We start from the raw sequence: 14,725 nt of genomic DNA, 5'->3' as shown, positions 1-14,725 counted from the left end.
ACTCCGTGCAGACAGCAGACTGTTATTTTCAGCAAATAACAGGTACCGGCTACCTTTAAGAGATTTTTAAGAGTCAGCCTGCCTTTAAGAGATTGGCGCTCCCCCTGCTGGTGGAAAGTGCGAATTGCATTGAATCCTAGTGTCAACGCTGATTCCGAACGCTGCTTGAAGGTAAGTCCTCAGGCCTCACGAAAGTCTCGTCCTGCCTGCCCAGGAGCCGTTGGGCGCGGGGGTAATAGCGGATTGTGCTACCCCCGCCCAATAATAGGCCCTATCCAATTTTTCCACCCTTTTCTTTAATTTAGTGTTAGAGTTAGGTCAATGATTTGAAGTGCAAATTTATTTTTTAGTTTTGGAGAAAAAGTGGTTATTTGTTGGCTTTAGATTTATACCCTTGTTATTTTGTTCCAAACAATGAATGTTGAGCTATAAATTTTAATATCATAGTGTTTTTCATAATATTGTACTTAATTTGTCTAGTGTAATATTTGAAGCTTTTAATTGAGTTTTCTCTTGTTTCAAATGGTCATTACCTGACAATTATGTGGGCTGAATATTACCTGCTGGGCTTAGATTAGAAAAACCCAACATTGCCAGTGGTGATTTGACATGTTTGAGTCAGAAGCGAAATTGTCACTGCGTCAAAATAGCACAAAACCCCCCACAGTTACTTGTCAACCCAAAGTAGGATGAGCTGATACAAATGTACTGCTTATCATTGTATTCTACATGTTTCAGAGGACACTGATTGCTTCCTATACGCCCTCACGCACTGACTACAAACCAACTTTGACCACACCAGCAAGCAACATTTATCAGTTCCATTGTGCTATCTATTTTGCTGGGTTCGCTGGTTTAAAAAGACCGATTAACGTTTTAGTGCTTATACGTAGCAATCCTGCCAAATAAATATGATTGTAGATGGAGTAGTGGGTTCTGCAGTCCTGGGAAGGACTTAGAATAAGATCTGTTCATGACGCATCATAGTCCTGTCCGAAGTCCAGCTGTGGAAATTGATTTAAGGTCGTAATTTCGTATTAGATCGGCAGAAAGATCTAACGGAGAGAGGGAACATAACTGGGTTAATTTCCCTGTGCCAAGAAGGACTGAGAAAATGACGGATTTGATGGAAGTTGTCTTGAGTGACGTTCCCCAGACATCTGGAACCTGGGGCGACCTGTTCCTGAGGAAAATAAAGGAAGTCATACCAGTAAACTTCTGGGAGGAAGTGAAAGATATCTCCCGAGTAGCCGGGCCAGTGGTGAGTTTACATTTCAGAATATTACATTAAAAAGTTCACATCTACATTTTAAAAAATGCTGGAAAGTATTTTTGCTGCAATTATGAGCACATTGTTGCCCAATGTAACTAAATCGCAAGGAGCAAGATTCCCTCATTGTAAGGGATCCTCTGGGGCAGAGTGATCTTAATATGATAGCATTTCACATTGAGTTCGAGAGTGAGGTATTTAAGTCCGAAACTAGAGTCTTAAACTTAAACAAAGCCAATTACACAAGTATGAGGGGCGAGTTGGCTGCAGTTGATTGAGAAATTAGATTAAAAGATATGAGGGTAGATAAGCAATGGTGAACATTTAAAGAAATATTTCATAATTCTCAACGAATATACATTTCCATTGAGGAATAAAAACTCCACGGGAAAAGTGATCCATCCAATGGCTAATTAAAGAAGTTAAGGATAGTATTAGATTAAAAGAGGAGGCTTATAATGTTGCCAAGAAGAGTAGTAAGCCTGAGGATTGGGAGAGTTTTAGAAACCAGCAAAGGATGGCCAAAAAATTGATGAAGAGGGAGAAAATAGAATATGAGAGTAAACTAGCAAGAAAAATAAAAACAGATTGTAGGAGCTTCTACAACTTTGTAAAAAGGAAAAGAGCAGCGAAAGTAAACATGGGTCCCTTAGAGATTGAGACAGGAGAAATCATAATGGGGAATAATGGAAATGGCAGAGAAGTTAAACAAATATTTTGTATCTGTTTTCACAGTAGAAGACAAAAAAAACCCAGAAAAATTGGGGAACCAAGGGTCTAATGAGAGTGAGGAACGTAAAGTGATTTGGATTTCCAAAAGGGTCTAGACAGAATAGATAGAGAGAAACTGTTCCCGTTGGCAGAAGGGTCAAGAACCAGAGGGCATAGATTTAAGGTGATTGGCAAAAGAACCAAAGATGACATGAGGAAAAACTGTTTTAGCAGTGAATGGTTAGGATCTGGAATGCACTGCCCGAGGGGGTGGTGGAGGCAGATTCAATCACGGCCTTCAAAAGGGAACTGGATAAGAACTTGAAATGAAAAAATTTGCAGGGCTACGGGGATAGGGCGGGGCAGTGGGGCTAGCTGCATTGCTCGTGCATAGAGCCGGCGCGGACTCGATGGGCTGAATGGCCTCCTTCCGTGCTATAACCTTTCTATGATTCTATGATTAATATTAGTAAAGAAATTAATGGGACTAAAAGCCAACAAATCCCCAGGACCTGATGGCCTACATTCTGGGGTTCTAAAAGAGGTGGCTGCAGAGATAGTGGATGCATTGGTTGTGATCATCCAAAATTCCCTAGATTCTAGAATGGCCCCAGTGGATTGGAAGGTAGCAAATGTAACTCCACTATTTAAGAAAGGAGGGAGGGAGAAAATAGGGAACTACAGGCCAGTTAGCCTGACATCAGTATTCGGGAAAAGTTGGAATCCATTATTAAGGATGTGGTAATGGGGCACTTAGAAAATCATAATATAATTAGGCAGAGTCAACATGGTTTTATGAAAGGGAAATCATGTTTGACAAATCTTTGAGTTTTTTGAGGATGTAACTAGCAGGGTAGATAAAGGGGAACCAGTGGATGTAATATATTTGGATTTCCAAAAGGCATTCAAAAGATAAGGTGCCACATAAAAGATTGTTACACGAGATAAGGGTTCATGGGGTTGGGGGTAATATATTAGCATGGATAGAGGATTGGTTAACAGACAGAAAACAGAGAGTAGGAATAAACGGGTCATTTTCAGGTTGGCAGGATGTAACTAGTGGAGTGCCTCAAGGATCAGTGCTTGGGCCAAAGCTATTTACAATCCATATTAATGACTTAGATGAAAGGACTGAGTGTAATGTATCCAAGTTTGCTGATGATACAAAACTCGGTGGGAAAGTAAGCTGTGAGGAGGATACAAAGAGTCTGAGACAGTTTAAGTGAGTGGGCAAGAAGGTGGCAGATGGAGTGTAATGTGGGAAAATGTGAGGTTATTCACTTTGGTAGGACGAATAGAAAAACAGAATATTTTTTAAATGGTGAGAAACTATTAAATTTTGGTGTTCAGAGGGATGTGGGTGTCCTGGTACACAAAACACAGAAAGTTAACATGCAGGTACAGCAAGCAATTAGGAAGGCAAATGGTATGTTGGCTTTTATTGCAAGGGGGTTGGAATACATGAGTAAGGAAGTCTTGCTGTAATTGTACAGGGCTTTGGTGAGACCACACCTGGAGTACTGTGTACAGTTTTGGTTGCCTCATAGGCGGTGCAACGAAGGTTCACTAGATTGATTCCTGGGATGAGAGGGTGGTCCTATGAGGAGAGATTGAGTAGAATGAGTCTATACTCTCTGGAGTTTAGAAGAATGAGAGGTGATCTCATTGAAACATATAAGATTCTGAGAGGGCTTGACAGGGTAGATGCTGAGAGGCTGTATCCCCAGGCTGGAGAGTCTAGAACTAGGGGGCATGGTCTTAGGATAAGGGGTCGGCCATTTAAGATTGAGATGAGGAGAAATTTCTTCACTCAGAGAGTTTTGAATCTTTGGAATTCTCTACCCCAGAGGGCTGTGGATGCTCAGTCGTTGAGCATATTCAAGGCTGAGATCGATACATTTTTGGACTCGAGGCGAATCAAGGGTTACGGGGATCGGGCGGGAAAGTGGAGTTGAGGTCAAAGATCAGCCATGATCTGATTGAATGGCGGAGTAGGCTCGAGGAGCCTTATGGCCTATTCCTACTCCTATTTCTTATGTTTCTTATGTTCTTATGTTCTCTGTACACTCTTTCTTTGGAAAAGCTGTTATCGATTTTGGCAAAGCTGGGAGAGAGAGGAGATAAATCCCATAAAAGGTAAATTATTATATGGCATGAAGGAGTGCAGATGTTAATGAAGGTGCCTCACTTTAAAGGAGAGTAATAAATAATATGGGTTAAAATACCAGATGCATAACAGCAAAAGTAGTCCCGCAGGAAGAAGATTAAGTAGATACAATTATAAGGTTCCATTTTGGGTCATAGACCAACTGACATTGGCAACTCATACACCTAATATTATTGTTTCAGAGTTTCAACCCTCATCCATTCCCCTCCCCCCTTCTGCAAAGTGCTCCGCTGGCTCTCCCTGATTGAGTTGCCACTCTTTTTTTATATTCATTCTCTGGATGTGGGCGATGCTAGCAAGGTTAGCATTTATTGTCCATCACTAGTTGCCCTTGAGAAGATGGTGGGGAGCCTTCTTCTTGAACCTCTGGCGTGTGGTGAAGGTACTCCCTCAGTGCTGTTAGGTAGGGAATTCCAGGATTTTGACCCATGAAGGTATTACGTTATATGTCTAAGTCATGATGGTGTGTGACTTGGAGGGCAACTTGGAGGTAATGGTGTCCCATGCATCTGCTGCCCTTGTCCTTCTAGGTGGTGGAGGTCGAGGGTTTTCTCTGAGGTACTGTCTCACTTTGACCTGTGTTCCTCTCCCTTTTTGGTGGAAAATAGGAAGCTGAGAGACAGCTGCTCTCGAGTAAGGCAACATTTGACCAGGTATGGCACCTATGAGCCGTAGAAAACTTGAGGTCGTGGGGGTGAAAGGGATAACCCTTCAGTGGCTGCAGTCATACTTGACACAAAGGAAGATGGGCCTGGTTGCTGGAGGCCAGTCATCGCAGCTGCAGGACATTGCTGCAGGAATTCCTCAGGGCAACATCCCTGGACCAGTCATCTTCAGCTGCCTCATAATGACTTTTCCTCTGGTATATGGCCAAGAGCAGGGCTGGTCATTGACAGGTCTATAATGTTCAATTCCAATCACTACTCCTCCATAATGAAGTAGCCCATGCCAACCTACAACAGGACTTGGATGACATCGAGACTTGGACTGACAAGTGGCAGGTAACATCCATGCCATATAGTTGCCAGGTAATGACCATTTGAATCAAGAGGAAGCTCAGCTATCTGCCGCTAAACTTGAATGGCACCACCATCACAGAGACTTTCACCATCAACATCTTGGAGTCGCCATTGACCAGAAGTTTAATTGCACCAACAATCGGAGCACTGTGGCTACAAGTGCAGGACAGAGGCTGTGTACCCTGTGACAAGTAGCTCACCTTCTGACCCCTTAAAGCCTCCCCACATCTTCAAAGCTCAACTCACTGGGTCAATATCCTGGAATTCCCTACCTAACACCATCATTGGAGCACCATCACCACAAGGACTGCAGCAGTTTTCAGAGACCCATCACCACCTTTTCAGGGCAACTAGGGATTGGCAATAAATGCAGTCTTGCCATCACTGCCCACCTCCCAAGGAGAAATAATACACAACCTCAGGTGATTCCTTGACTGTCAGGGTCATCCTTCTGTTTTTAAAGTACTGTTTTCTCCTTTCATAGCAAGTCAGATAAATGGACCTTGTCACTTATGGTCCAAGTACTTTTATGAAATAGTCCTGTGTAAAGGCTGTAACACCTCGCACTTACAATTACTTCAATTGCAGCGATCAGTGCGGTGGCATTTACGTTGACTGATACTCGATTTTCAACTGGTGGAATATCAACAGAGTTTGTACAGACTGAAGTAGCTAAAGTGTCAATTTACAAATTTAAACTCCTGAAGCATTGGAACGGGCAATATAAAACCAGCGCAGTTTTTCACTCTCATAACTGGTCATTCCAGTGCTGGGAAGTCTTATGAGATATCTGTAGTAATTACACTGTGATTACAGGGCAACAGAGTAAAAATGTAGAGAAAGAGGTCTTCTGTATGTCACATAATAACCAAGCATAGTAATAGTTAGCGAAATACATTAGGAGTTAATTTACCCTCTTCAAAGTGACTGCATCTGTAGTGTTGGAAATACCCTTTGATTTTAACAAGCCAATTTGTAATCAATCTCTCTGGCCCCATGTTTCGTTGATGAACACTTCCACTGAAATACAGGTCTCCCAGATGATCTTTTCAGTAGCAGCCAAAGGGTCAGCTCTTAAGCTCAAATTTCCTTTGATGTCAGAATCTATCAATATGCTCTCGAATATCAAAGGTATAATGGACTGAGCAGGGCAGTTTAACATATAACAATGATGCAATTCCTCCAAATATTATACTCGACAAATTTAGCACAATATTGTGAAAAACACTATAATATGAAAGTTTATAGCTCAATATGCATTGCTTGGAACAAAATAATAGGGGTAAAAGTTTATTGGTGCAACTGCTCCAAATCTACAGCCAACAATTAACCATGCTTAAATTAAAAAATATAATTTGCACTTCAAATCATTGACTCAATCACTAGATTAAAGAAAAGCCTTCTGTGCAGAACTGTGCACAATACTCCAAGTGTGGTTTAACCAAGGTTCTATACAAGTTAAACATAACTTCTTTGCTTTTCAATTCTATCCCTCAAGAAGTGAACCCCAGTGCTTGATTTGTCTTTTTTTAAGGCCTTATTAACCTGTGTTGCTTCCTTTAGTGATTTGTGTATCTGTACCCCTAGATCCCTTTGCTCCTCTAGCCAAGCAGTATGTGGCCTCACTATTCTTCCTACCAAAATGTGATACCCCACACTTGTCTATATTGAAATTCATTTGCCAATTACATTCCCATTCTGCAAGTTTATTCATGTCCTCCTCCAGTTTGACGCAGTCTTCCTTTGTATTAACTACACCTCCCAATTTGGTGTCGTCCACAAATTTTGAAATTGTACTTCCAATTCCCGAATCCAAATTGTTAATGTAAATTGTGAACAACAGTGGTCCTAGCACCAATCCCTATGGAATACCACTTCCCATTTTTTGCCAGTCTGAGTAGCTACCCTTAATCCCTACTTGCAATTTTCTGTTTTGTAGCCAACTTGCCATCCATTCTGCTACCTGTCCCCTGACTCCACATGCTCTGACCTTAGCCATGAATCTACATTTTATTCACCTCCTTGTTTTTGGATTATTTAATCTATCTTGGAATAGTAGAGCTTGTGTACTTCATAGGATATAATGGCTCTGTTTTTCTGCAAATACTGGTTTAACACCCCTACTAGTGCCTACTTTAGAGCTCCATGCAACTGGCAATGCTGAGTTATTCTAGGAGCTCTGCATTGATCTCTGGAGAGACAGGTGGAGAACCGAGCATGCATGTAAAATACGCTTATTGGCGTACCAATTCCGATTCCGATTGGACAGTTACATGGGTAAGATGGGTATGGAGGGATATGGGCCAAGTGCAGGAAATTGGGACTAGCTTAGTGGTATAAACTGGGCGACATGGACATGTTGGGCCGAAGGGCCTGTTTCCATGTTGTAACTTCTATGATTCTATGATTACTTCTTTTAACGTTAGTAAAGAGGACAGTTCTTTGCTAACATTAAATTTTAAAATGAAATGTAAAAGGTTTGGCAAGAAGTGCAAAACTAAAATGGTGCAAAATTACCTCAATGAGGTCCCTCAAACTGTGGCCCAAACTTGATGTACCTTTAATCAACCAATTCCCCACTTATGCTGCAGTTTTGAACCTAAGTGATGCCATTTTGGGTAGTCTTACTTCTCATACACCTTTTGTGTCTCAAATTCAGTTCTGAAACTTAAGCGAATTTTCATGAGGATGTTATATATGTAACAGAAACATCCTCTGTCAAATTAGGAAATCTTCTCTATTATAGATATTTTTTATTGAACTTTAGATATACAGGTAAATGCGATTTAGAAATAACTAGAGTTGAGATGGAAAATATCTTTTCTTATACTTCAAAATGGTGACTAGAGTAAGGTTGTCTATTATAAACAGGTCAAATTGATTGATTTGGTAATTAAGTGGAACTTTTTAGTAGAAGTTTTCAAATGTGGATTGTTTTATCTCTTGGCATGTGTGCCAAGACAATGTATGTCAAATTTTTCATTAGTACATGTTACATTTCGAGATTTTTGACTATTTATGTCGAGATGTTGTTATTAGGTTAAATCCAGTGCACAAGGGGCTAAGTGCATACAAAATATAAGCTATCTTGGAAAACATGTTTGAACCAGTAGCTGGGACTAGACAAAGTGACAATGTTTTTCTCATGTTCCATATCAAGTTAAGACAAAGGGGGTTGTTAATACATTTTAGTGACGTTCAGAAATAATGTTGGAATCGCCTCATTCATTTGATCCCTGTGGGAGGTAGCTGATAGGGGACCCACAATGTTACATTCGCTTTGAGACACTGGCCTTGAAATTACATGGGCTGCGAACCTGGCACTTACACTGGGATCACACCTCCTGGTGCCAGCTTTGGCATTGGCAGAGTCTCGTTTTTATTATCATAGATGGATCTTGCTGCGAAAAATATTATCTGTTCAGCCAAAGACCACCGCATTTTCAGTCTTCCCTGTTGAACTTTGGTGAAGGAAAACAACTTCTCTTTTAACTCTAGTTATTTTGAAAACCATTGGCAATAAGGGAAGCAATTTCCCCCATTTGACACAGGACAAAAACTCTGCATTTCTCAGAATCACCCTGGTAAACAATTTGTCAGGGCCAACTTTGTCAGTTCCTGTCATGATCCTAAAAACTTCAATTAGTCCTTCTCAAAGTTTTGTTTCCCCCTCTTTTTTGACGAAAAATCCCCTCGTTTTCCGTGAAAATATCAATTGGTTTAATTAGGTTTTCCTTTGTTGACAGTTTTTGTCCCAGCTGATGGTCTTTCTCATAAATATTGTCAGCACCATATTCTGTGGACATTTAGGAAAAGTTGAATTGGACGCAGTTTCACTTGCCACAGCGGTAAGTATGTTTATAAAATGAGCAGGTTTGTTTTATAGTTAATGCATCGTTTGTAAAATACAGGCAGAATTGCAGTGGATCTTAATTTCACATTTGGTTCATTGATCAACCAATTCTCCTTGTAAAGCAGAAAATGTTACAGAGTGGTACTTAACCATGTGTAGTTGGATCACCACAATTGGCAAGAGTGACTTTAGCCTTGCGGGTGGGGTGGGGGGGTGAAATTAGCCATGGTTCCCATTCTGACCGTTGTCCAGTCAGCCTGCTACAAGTGTGGATGACGGTGAGGACACGATTGGCTCTCAATAATCAAATAACCTTCCAACATTTGTAATCCAGGTCCCACTCTTTGGAATTCCCTCCTCAACCCCTTCTGCCTCTCCACCTCACTCTCCTCCTTTTAGGCCCTCCTTAAAATCCACCTCTTTGAAAAGTTTTTAGTCACCCTCCTAATTTTTTCCTCCCACCTCTGCGAAGTATCTTGGGATGTTTTTTTCTACGTCAAAGGTGCTATATAAATGCAAGATGATGTTGTTGTTGTCGTCGTCTGGGGCCACACATGAAGAATGGCCATTTAGAGAAGTTACATGAGGACTGCTGTATCCCATGGGATCGTACCCCAGTTAGTACCTTCAGAAAAGGAGAGGAGAAACACAGATTGGAGGTTGGATTGGGAAGAAAAAAAAGTCAAAATGTTATTTTGTTTATATATAGTTACTATTTTGTATTCTTTTGGCATCTACGACCAAATACTTACTGTTTCCTATTTTCTTCCTTACTTTTGTACAGGTAATCAATGTATCAGGTATCTCCGTAGGTACTGGGTTGTCGTTAGCGTGCGACACGCTTATGTCTCAGGTAGGTGCAGATAACCTCCAGGCTGGTACAGTAACAGGTGATGTCCTTCTATAACTAGCAGAGAAGATTATTTTGTTACAAAAGAGATGATTAAAACCTCTCCCCTCATTCTTTTCATGATAATCTTGAATTTATATCCTCCAGTTACCATTTTTCCCTATTTAGCTCCTTAAAAACCTTTCATTATTTTGAAAACCTCTACCAGATCTCCTCTTAAGCGGCAACAATATTGATCAAAGTATACTTAAGTTCTCAGTGCCGTGGTGCATGGGTTGAAAGATTATTTCAGACCTGCACGGTGCCACAGTGGTTCAGATGCCCTTTAAGCTTCTGTGGTTGTGGCCTGAGTCTCAGTGGCTGACATATTAACTGAGAATGGTCCCCGGCAAGAACCCCGATAACAGCGGTGTTGGTTTAGGTACAGTAAATATTTTAATCTTATACTATTGTCAATTTTGTTGTTTGTCATTGGAAAGGACTCTGTTGTCAACTCAATCCGTCAAAAGACATAAGCACAGAAAAATGTTAACGTCTGTTCTGATTTTCAGACATATGGCAGTAAAAACTTGAAGCGAATTGGAGTGATTCTCCAAAGAGGGATTCTCATTCTTATGATATTCTGCTTTCCCTGCTGGGCTCTCTTCATAAACACTGAGCAAATCTTGTTGGCTTTCAAGCAGCCTCCCGAGGTGGCCAAGTGAGAATTCTTCTATTTTGTTACAAAAGAAAAAATAAGTGGTGTTTATATGTAAACTTTTTTTTATTCGTTCATGGGATGTGGGCGTCGCTGGCAAGGCCGGCATTTATTGCCCATCCCTAATTGCCCTTGAGAAGGTGGTGGTGAGCCGCCTTCTTGAACCGCTGCAGTCCGTGTGGTGAAGGTTCTCTCACAGTGCTGTTAGGAAGGGAGTTCCAGGATTTTGACCCAGCGATGATGGAGGAACGGCGATATATTTCCAAGTCGGGATGGTGTGTGACTTGGAGGGGAACGTGCAGGTGGTGTTGTTCCCATGTACCTGCTGCTCTTGTCCTTCTAGGTGGTAGAGGTCACGGGTTTGGGAGGTGCTGTCGAAGAAGCCTTGGTGAGTTGCTGCAGTGCATCCTGTAGATGGTACACACTGCAGCCACTGTGTGCTGGTGGTGAAGGGAGTGAATGTTTAGGGTGGTGGATGGGGTGCCAATCAAACGGGCTGCTTTGTCCTGGATGGTGTCAAGCTTCTTGAGTGTTGTTGGAGCTGCACTCATCCAGGCAAGTGGAGAGTATTCCATCACACTCCTGACTTGTGCCTTGTAGATGGTGGAAAGGCTTTGGGGAGTCAGGAGGAGAGTCACTCGCCACAGAATACCCAGCCTCTGACCTGCTCTTGTAGCCACAGTATTTATGTGGCTGGTCCAGTTAAGTTTCTGGTCAAAGATATGTTTCTGGTAAAAGATATGCCGTCCTGACGGTGTTGCCCAATGGCAGAGTATGTTAGTGCACACGGGAAGGTTGGACACAAGTTCTAGCCTCACATATTCACCATACACAGAGGTTAAATACAAACTCCATTCCCTGGCCACAGTCCGAGGCTGAACCAGACTGTTCGCAACCTTGGCGTCCTATTTGACCCTAAGATGAGTTTCCGACCCCATATCCTCTCCATCACCAAGATCGCCCACTTCCACCTCCGTAACATCTCCCATCTCCGCCCCTGCCTCAGCCCTGAGCAATGCTGCTGAAATCCTCATCAATGCCTTTGTTACGTCCAGACTCGACTATTCCAATCCTCTCCTGGCCGGCCTCCCACCTACCGCCATCTGTAAACTTCAGCTCATCCAAAACTCTGCTGCCCGTATCCTAACTCGCATCAAGTCCCGTTCAGCCATCACCCCAATGATTGCTGACCTGCATTGCCTCCCCGTCCGGCAACGCCTCAATTTTGGGGACCAGTGCTGAGCAGAAGCCAGGTGCGTAAAATGAGATGGTGAGTAACACACCTTGCTCTGGGCACCACCTGGCATCCAACCTATAAATAGCATTAGCAGAAAATCGAAAACAGTAACATGCTGTTGGACTATAACCTGGTGTTGTAAGACTCCTTACATTTGTCCACCCCAGTCCATCACCGGCATCTCCACATCATGTCCTCTTTGTTGATTGACATGAGGGCCCTGAAGGGAGTAAGAAACTGTGAAAAGGGGGGAATGTAAGAACCCTATTGTAAGCCTAAATGAGATAGATTTAAGTCTTGTTGGGAATAAGGGGCCTCATTTCTTCCCTTTCAGGAGAGGGTCGGGACGCTGCAGCCCTCTCCACAAACACGGCCAGCAATATCCGCTCTGTAATAGGCTGGCTGGAAGCACATTTCAGTTCGTGATTTGGGTCAATTTCACCTCCGCCCTCTCCCCCCCCCCACCCCCCCCAATCCTTTGCAGCCACGTGCAACCACCTGACTGGTAATTAAGGAAGTGAGTCTGAGTGACAGACTCTCCTGTGATTTGAACTCATGATCTTATTGGGGCTTAGATACAAAGTTCCTCGAAACACCAGAACAGCTGCCTGTTTGGTTCTTTAGAAAACCCAAGGTCATTTCTGATCCCAGCCAATCCACAGCTCACCCTCTATAACTGGAAGCCCTCTCCTCTCTCAGGAGCTTGTCCAGTTCCCTTTAGAAGGACGGTGGAGTGTCCATACTCACCACATGCTTTGCTAATCTATTCCAGAGAGCGAGGAGTCTCTGTGAAAAGAAATACTTCCTAGAATCTCGCCTAACTCTTTGGCTAAGGATTTTATATGCTTAGACATGCGTGGTCTTACCATTCCTATCCACCTCAAATAGCCTATTCAACTGGGCAGAGTTTAATCCCTTCATTATTTTAAAAGCCTCGCGCCAGAGTCACATCAGTGTGGCCCGAGGATGGCCATTCCTCTGATTTCAGGCTGTCAGACGTGGCTCAGTGGGCGGCACTCTCACCTCTGAGTGAGAAGGTCATGGGTTCAAGTCCCACTCCAGAGACTCGAGCACAAAATCTAGGCTGACACTGAGGGAGTGCTGCACTGTCGGAGGTGCCGTCTTTCAGATGAGACCTTAAACCGAGGCCCCGTCTGTGCTCTGAGGTGGATATAAAAAATCCTACGGCAATATTTCGAAGAAGAGCAGTGGAGTTTTCCCCAGTGTCCTGGCAAATATTTATCCCTCAACCAACATCACTAAAAAAACAGAGTATCTGGTCATTGTCACATTGCTGTTTGTGGGATCTTGCTGTGCACAAATTGGCGGCTTTGTTTCCTACATTACACTTGAAAAGTACTTCATTGGCTGTAAAGTGCTTTGGGACGTCCTGAGGTCATGAAAGGCGCTATATAAATTCAAGTCTTTCTTTCTTTTCTTTATGTTCTTTCTCCCTCATATCAGAGTGGCCCTGGGATGATCCTTCCTCTCGTTTACTTTCCCTTCCTCTGTGGGGAGATGGCTGGCCTTCCTCGGGCAACTCCCACTGCAGCACAGTTGAGGTCCGAAACCCAGCTGTGTGGCAGACCAAACCTGTGGCCCTCCACTCCCAAATCGCCATTCACTGTTGTTTCAATATGCTGCTTGACCGTGCCGCCTGTGTTTGAGCTTGTCATTTGGTCAGTCATGCTTGCCTTGTATGGTTTCCCTACTTTTAACAGCCTCTTCTATTCCTCAAACAGGTTAACAGAACTGTACGTGAAGATATTTACCCCCGCCCTCCCTGTGAGTAAAGCATTACAATTAACACACTGCTACCAAAGAACTGAAGCCAGTCGTTGCCTGAAATGTGATAGATCAAATGAGTCCAACAAAGAAAAGTCACTGTTGAGCTCCATGACTGGGTGGAAAATGCACCACCTGATATGGTTCTGAGCTACGCAGTTTCCCAAGTCCATGCTGAGTTAGTTGACCACAAGTGGGGTGTCATTATGTCTGCTGCAACACATCTCAGCACCGCTGGACTGGACTGGGCAGTGGAAATATCATGAGGGCCAGGTAGACCTGAAAATAGTTGTTGAAAACCCTCCTGTTCCTTTCACAAAGGCCATTCTTTATATGTGAGCCTAGGCAGTGGCGTTGGTAGGCCATTTGATCATGTAGAGCATCACAGCCGATTCCAATCCTGTCCTCACCCCATCTTCCACACATGATGTGGAGATGCCGGTGATGGACTGGGGTGGACAAATGTAAGGAATCTTACATCACCAGGTTATAGTCCAACAGTTTTATTTTCAAATAAAACTGTTGGACTATAACCTGGTGTTGTAAGATTCCTTACATCTTCCACACACACAGGGGTGGATGTTGACTTGGTGCGACGCTGTAAAACGAGTCGGCAGACCGTGTTACACCTTCAAAGACTTTGATGGAAATAAAAACGGGGAGCGATGTAAAACGGGCTGCCGACTCACTATCACCCGTTCTACACCATCGCACAAAGTCAGGATCTACCCTACTGACTTTCCTGCAGAGGTAATTGGATATCAATCTGGAGTAGGACCCCCAGCTGATTGTTTTGCCCTCACTAGCGCTGGGGCACTGAGGCAAATTATAGCACTCCCTCGATGCTGTCTTGACTCAGATTAGCTAATAGTACGGACTGGGATTGAACTCGGGACCTTGATGGATGGCATGGCACGCTGACGTACGAGACGGTGTATTCACCCACTGAGCCTTCGGACAGCTCCCTCTTGTCTGTAAATGTAACACGCTCAGTAAAAGATCCCATGGCACTATTTCAAAGAAGAGCAGGGGAGTTCTCCCTGGTGTTCTGGCCAATATTTATCCCTCAACCAACATCACTAAAAACAGATTATCTGTTCATTGCTGTTTATGGGATCTTGCTGTGTGCAAGTTGG

General features: G+C 43.1%; 1 protein-coding gene across 1 annotated transcript in view; it reads left to right on the top strand.

Annotated features, from left to right (window-relative positions):
• Positions 1 to 1,047: 1,047 nt before the first annotated feature.
• Positions 1,048 to 14,725, top strand: part of LOC137345034 (multidrug and toxin extrusion protein 1-like) — a 33,296-nt gene continuing 19,618 nt past the window's right edge. The window contains exons 1-5 of the mRNA XM_068008433.1: positions 1,048 to 1,261; positions 8,914 to 9,015; positions 9,805 to 9,873; positions 10,422 to 10,570; positions 13,547 to 13,589. Of these exons, the coding sequence (XP_067864534.1) occupies positions 1,115 to 1,261; positions 8,914 to 9,015; positions 9,805 to 9,873; positions 10,422 to 10,570; positions 13,547 to 13,589 (510 nt within the window). The 5' untranslated portion in view covers positions 1,048 to 1,114. The remainder of the gene's footprint in view (positions 1,262 to 8,913; positions 9,016 to 9,804; positions 9,874 to 10,421; positions 10,571 to 13,546; positions 13,590 to 14,725) is intronic.

The sequence above is a fragment of the Heptranchias perlo genome, chromosome 28 (assembly GCF_035084215.1).
Source record: "Heptranchias perlo isolate sHepPer1 chromosome 28, sHepPer1.hap1, whole genome shotgun sequence".
Classification (NCBI taxonomy): Eukaryota; Metazoa; Chordata; class Chondrichthyes; order Hexanchiformes; family Hexanchidae; genus Heptranchias; species Heptranchias perlo.
The sequence above is the reverse complement of the archived record's forward strand: the minus strand, read 5'-3'. Positions and strand labels throughout refer to the sequence as shown.